The following is a 6,487-nucleotide window of genomic DNA, read 5'->3' on the forward strand; positions in this document are numbered from 1 at the left end:
CGGGATAAGAAAAGCATGGCTTTGATTTCTGGCCTGCGGCCATGGTCACGTTCGTTCAAATCTTGTCTTTACGTCAGTGTAATGGAATGACGAGTCGAAGCATGGCTGTTTATCTTGTCGTTAACAGAACTACGAATCATGATTTTTAAAATTCTATTTTCTTTTAACAGACTTTTTCACTTTTCCTCTCTTATTTTCAAGTGTATCTTGTTGCTGCTGCTGCTGCTGTTGCTGTTGCTGCTATTGTTGTTGTTGTTGTTGTTGTTGTTGTTGTTGTTGTTGTTGTTGTTGTTGTTGTTGTTGTTGTTGTTGTTGTTAGTGTCATTCATGACATCCGTCCTGATGTTGCGAGGACGTTAAACCAAGTATAACAAAGACAAAACCCTTCACAAGTATTTACGAGGGAAAAGAAATAAAATGACACCATTAAAATGCCTAACACACATCGTAAGGAAAAGACATTCTAAACGTAAAATGAGGACGTTTCGGAAGTAATTATTCAGAAAAATAGAATCTACATGACCAGTATCTTGTAAAGGATTAGATGTTTCTTAAGACACTTTGCACTGGTAAACAAAACCAAAAAAAAAGAGTCTTGGATTTTCGAAGTTTATGTGTACATATAAAGACGTCAGATATAAGACGTTTAGATAAATATGGCTGACCTTTCAAATGTGATAAAATAAGGTCGTTACGCCGTCGAGACGGAGGTTATCCCAGTACAAACCATATTTTTTGTGGTAATATACAAAACATACAAAATAGAATTATTACATCCGTTATCTTTGTGTTTTCAGATCAGGTAACCAGAATCTTTCCGTGGCAGATAACAAGGACGACGGACGGACACACATGAAAATACAGATGCAAATGCTTCATCAGACAGTCCTGTTTCAGGATGATCAGGAATTCCACAACTACAAAATGAGAGACTATCATCGTCCATCGTTAGACAGTATATCTGAAAACAACGATGATAATAACAACGAAAGTAGAAAAAACTGTAGCAGTTCATCGCTCGTAGAGGCACCTCTGATCACAGTAACCGGATGTGACGTAGTGGACGATAACGGAAATGAAAGTGCGTCAAATAGTTCTTCACCAGCAAATAGTGATTCTGATCTCGGACGTTTGAAATTAACAGCAACAAGATTACGACTAGGTACAAGAAGAGCTAGTTATATAGAATGGAGAGAGAAATATTTAGATCGGCCTCGTAGACGATCCAAGCCGGATCTTAAATTAGATTCCGACGAAAATGGAAACGACAACGATAAGTTAACGGATGAACGGAAAGAACGGATAAATGAAGCCCTGGAATGGCTGAGAACAGAGCTGGTAGGTGTTTATGTATGTTTAATGCGCATTGTTCGGTCGTAATTGTACTACTTCCTGTATTTCGTTTAAATCACTCTGTTATGAGCAAATGTATATTTTTATTATCCCTTTTAATAAAAGAAAACAACAAAACCGAAGGAATAAAACAAAGAAACAAAAGCGAAATAGAAACTTTCAACTTTTAGTACATTTTTCAAATATCGGCGAGAATTTTTCGACTTACGTTTGTATAGGAAGGGAAACAACTCTTATCAGATATTGCAAAATTTTCAACATTTTCTTTCTTTCTTTCTTTCTTTCTTTCTTCTTCTTCTTCTTCTTCTTCTTCTTTCTTCTTCTTCTTCTTCTTCTCCTTCTTCTTTCTTTCTTTCTTTCTTCTTCTTCTTCTTCTTCTTCTTCTTTCTTTCTTTCTTCTTCTTCTTCTTCTTCTTCTTCTTCTTCTTCTTCTTCTTCTTCTTCTTCTTCTTCTTCTTCTTCTTCTTCTTCTTCTTCTTCTTCTTCTAGCGTGACATCATACTACAATTTTAGAAAGTCTGTGATATATTATGGCACCAAATTTCCAGCTGCGTAATATGTCATATTGTACCATTTTATAAAAGCAAATACTATACATATAACAATATATAATTTAATGTTGATTTTAGGAGGAGATGCGTTCACAGGACCAAGCGTTGGCAAGGACGCTGCTTTCGTTACGTCACGATATTCATCAACTCAAACTCCAGAGGAGTTGTGATGCACACAAAGATATGCTGGAGGAGGTGAAACTCGATATGGAGGACATTCAAGAAATACGAGATATATCAGACAGCCCCTCAGACGTTCTGGAAAACCCTTTCAAACATTTGGGAGTGACTCCAATGAATTTATCCGCACGAAGATTTTCAATATTTTGATATTCTGTTTCTCATTGTTATTGGTTGTGAGTGGTTTCTGAATCAGTAATTAACATAGAACTTGTGTATTGAAATCATGATGAAATCTGCCGACGGAAAACATGTAATATTTATACATTCTAGAAGTCGAGGCGCACCTCAATGCGCCGAGAGTCTAGCTTCTAACAGCACAATGGAGAATTCATCAGAATCATTCTCTGGTCATTTTTTCTTAACAGCAGATCGCCATTTTAACAGTCTCTGTGTTCAATTCTTAACTTCATCATCGTCTTCGACAGGGTGGGAGAATGTGTACACAAGGCAAGAAAGCTTTATCTTACATCGATGAAGCAATAACATACCGAATGTATTTAATATAAGACCAAATGGAGAATTATTCATGACGATATAAAAATAGCACAAGGATGGTACTTGATTGTGAATATTGTATTGCATGATAGTTGATTTCCCTGTAAGCGAACACTACAGGTCTGTGGTTCGATTTCTAGCAGTTACAGTGCGAATGTTCTATAAATAAATTGTATGATTCAAATGTGTACATTCTTAACTTCTGATTCCAAACACTGTTCACTGTCTGTATATATGTGACCAGCGCAAACCTTTTCTGAAATTGTGTTAAAATGAATAAATGTGCATATTTTGAACATTGTTACATAATCAACGAAGTAGACAAATTTTGACTCGTGCCCTGTCCGGTCCTCGAACTCACGTTCTACAGCAACAAATCGCTTAGACAAAATAATCCAGACAGCCTAATCTATACACCATCACGACATATCTGTACAATGAGCAATGAGTGAGGTTTTATTTTTAAATATCCGACAAAATAAATCGTAGATAAGAATGTTTCAATTTCAGGGCAGAAGATCATGTCACTATTTCACTTCGGCTGTATGACAGACGTGCACAAAGTGATTCAATATCAAATAACGATACATTTATACCGTCATTTTATAGGTAGGATATTTCTGGTACATGCTCGTCACTATCATTAAAGAAAAAAGAAAGATGGAAAATTAACAAAACTGAAAAAATCAATGTTCCAAAATGTCGCAAACTAAAGACTGAATTTGTGGAAAAGTAACCTGAAAAGCTTACCGAACAACAATGATAAAAGTACACCACTGGCGGTTCTTTTGAAGAGTTTCTGTGTGTGTGTGTGTGTTTTTTTCACTTTCCTGAATAGATTAAAATCTCGAAAAGAAGACACAATTGAAATGAAACCAACAGAAAACAATGTTTCGTTTCGCACCTTCGTTAAGCGTTAGGTAAAAACTTTAAAGCGAGAGAAAAAATACCTTAGAGTATATTCTTTTCGAAAAAAAAACCCTTAACCTTTAAACCATGTGTTTCGTGTGTTAAAAGTACTGATTATAACACAAAGGTAACAACAAACAAAGAGGACAGCTTATAAAGACACAAGAACCCTTATGTTCTTGTCGATAAGATATTTCAAAAGAGCCAGATCCGAGATAGATCTTGGCGCCCGTCATTGCGTGGCATATATTTGTTCTTTAAGTGTTTATTTTTTTTTATTATTATTATTTTCTTTCTTTCTTTTTCTTCCTTTCCTCTGTTTGTGCTTTTAGATGTATGACATTTGAAAATTCCTCAAAAGAAATACAAAATGCAACGACAATAATGTTTAACTGTCAAATCCCATATGGTTTCCCGATCGGCCATTTTGTTTTTCGGATCAGTCCCAAAATTAAAAGGTCGCAACTAGGGAGTATAAATGAAATTTGGAGACAACGATAACAGACTTTCATAGTCAAAATACAATATTGCCGCATGTCCTTCATTTTTCTGAACAGTTCCAAAATCTAAAGGCCACAACTGGGGGGTAATCGGAACCTTTAAATGAAATTTGAGCCAATCCAGCACTTATCAAGAGATGGTGACAATAAAATTTCATTGTCAAAATCAAAGATGGCTGCCATTCAGCCATTTTGTTTTTTCATCAGACTAAAACAAAAAAGGTACGACAAGGGACCAATTGGAAGTACTATGTCTGTCTGTAAGTCAATCTTTTTAAATTAGATCCAAAGTCAGAAGGGCACAGCTAAGGACTAAGGGGAACCTCCATGTGGAATTTGAGAAATAGGGATAACAAAAATTGCTTACGGATGGATGGACGAATCATTAAAGTAATTTCACGTTCTCAATTAAGAATATTTTTTACAACAACGGAAATGCCAGACAGACTAAAAAACATTAACACTTCCAACTTTATATTGCACAAATAAACATAATATCTCCTAATCATCATATTAGGCTTCTTTATCAACCTGCATCTCTTGAAACCTTCCTACGTTAAAACCATGACATTGGAAACAAGCTCGGGAACGTTTAACCAATTGTAAATATTAAAGTGAAGCCTGGTGCTACCAACTATAGAACAGGAAACTCACAATAGGCACATCGAAATTATCCCTTTTGTCATGCAGTTCGGTGGAAAACTGTCCATGGTGGTTTCGTTGAAGGAAAAGATGGAGATACGCGGCTGATGCATTAAAGGCTTTGTCGTCTCGTTAACCAATAACATTACATAAATGAAATGTTTCAACAAAGCATAAAAGGATTAGGCAACAGACCTAGCATATCCGTACAACACAGGTATATCAAGGCGAACATAACAAACACATGGTGTATCCCCATCTTCATCACAAATCAAAGGCTACTTTAATCAAATATATGTATTCTAAACCAAATCAAATTTTTGTTTTCAACAGTTATGGCTTCCATCTTCAGATAAAAAATGGTAATGGTTAATGGTTTTAATTCATTCGAATAGTGGTAGACACTGCTGGTGGACAGTCGCCTCCTATGCTTCACAATCTAGGCCTTTATCATCACTGACGATTCCTAAAAGGACGAAACAGCTGCATGATGTAACATCACTGACGAGTCCTAGAAGAACGAAACAGCTGTGTGATGTAGCATCACTGACGAGTCCTAGAAGAACGAAACAGCTGTAAGATGTAGCATCACTGACGAGTCCTAGAAGAACGAAACAGCTGTGTGATGTAGCATCACTGACGAGTCCTATAAGAACGAAACAGCTGTGTGATGTAGCATCACTGACGAGTCCTAGAAGAACGAAACAGCTGTATGATGTAGCATCACTGACGAGTCCTAGAAGAACGAAACAGCTGTGTGATGTAGCATCACTGACGAGTCCTAGAAGAACGAAACAGCTGTGTGACAGATTAATGCATTGTTTGACTCTACTGTATCTAATTCTAAATTACTAAAATGTACTATTCACTTGTGTGTGTTTTATACAATCAATAAGCCGATGTCGAAATTTTACTCAAACTTGTAAATGGACTTCAGTACGTTTCAAGAAGTAGTAATGCTCCCCTGTTCCATCACCAACGACACAGGGACATGTTCAGAAATCTCTCAAATGATTACAGAAAAAGTTATGATTTAATGGGCTGACGTTATTTTGTGCCTTTAATGATTTTGACATATTTATCCAAATGGCTTTTTGTACATATAATTGACGTAATGTATCTATCCATTTACAGTCTTCAGGTTCAGTTGATCCTTGTGGGACTCTGTGACAAGCAGGTCATTTCCTATCACATGAACTATTCAATCATATCACGGGGAAATATCCAGTTATCCTCTCACTTAGATTCATGTAAAGACGGAAACAAGGTTTGTACGTTATGACCCAAAACGTCAGCACCAATCAACATACCACAGAATAAGGTTAAAGTTTGTTTGAAAATTGAGAATACATGGCCAGTGTCTTAAAAAATAAGCTGTATTTTTGCGAGGGTGAAGAAAGAAAAAAAAAAGGCACTGGCCATGTATCCTGAATATTGATTGAAAATCAGGCCATCAAATCTTCGGTATTTTTGTTGCTCAAGCTTTGTTTACCAGTCGTTGACATTACGCTGAAATTTGCCTAATGACGTACGCTAGAATAATTGCTCCGCGTAGAAATGTAGTTCCAAAATTCAACGGTTATGGCAGCGATTTTATGAATTTTCGTAAATAAACTGATTCATTACAACATATTAATCACTTTTTTTCATCAGTAATTTATATCATTAAATGTAAATGTAAAGTAAATTCAGAAAGGAATTCTGTCGAATTACCGCACGTGCTAAAACACAGCTGTTTTCCGTCACTGCCGAATACCGCAAAAATATATGGGGCATGTGTGTTCTGACAACGGCAGTGCCAGTTGCAGGACAGGGTTTACATGACTGGTGTCGTTCATTCGTTTACCCTTGCGG

At 36.3% G+C, this 6,487-nt stretch overlaps 1 protein-coding gene across 3 annotated transcripts in view; it reads left to right on the forward strand.

Annotated features, from left to right (window-relative positions):
* Positions 1-2,770, forward strand: part of LOC132554617 (protein FAM167B-like) — a 48,458-nt gene extending 45,688 nt beyond the window's left edge. For all 3 annotated transcript variants that reach the window (XM_060218937.1, XM_060218938.1, XM_060218939.1), the window contains 2 exons: positions 798-1,338; positions 1,983-2,770. In XM_060218937.1, the coding sequence (XP_060074920.1) occupies positions 853-1,338; positions 1,983-2,234 (738 nt within the window). In that variant the 5' untranslated portion in view covers positions 798-852 and the 3' untranslated portion in view covers positions 2,235-2,770. The remainder of the gene's footprint in view (positions 1-797; positions 1,339-1,982) is intronic.
* Positions 2,771-6,487: the final 3,717 nt, after the last annotated feature.

The sequence above is a fragment of the Ylistrum balloti genome, unplaced genomic scaffold (assembly GCF_031769215.1).
Source record: "Ylistrum balloti isolate Yb309-2 unplaced genomic scaffold, AGI_CSIRO_Ybal_v1 Utg370418, whole genome shotgun sequence".
NCBI classification, from domain to species: domain Eukaryota; kingdom Metazoa; phylum Mollusca; class Bivalvia; order Pectinida; family Pectinidae; genus Ylistrum; species Ylistrum balloti.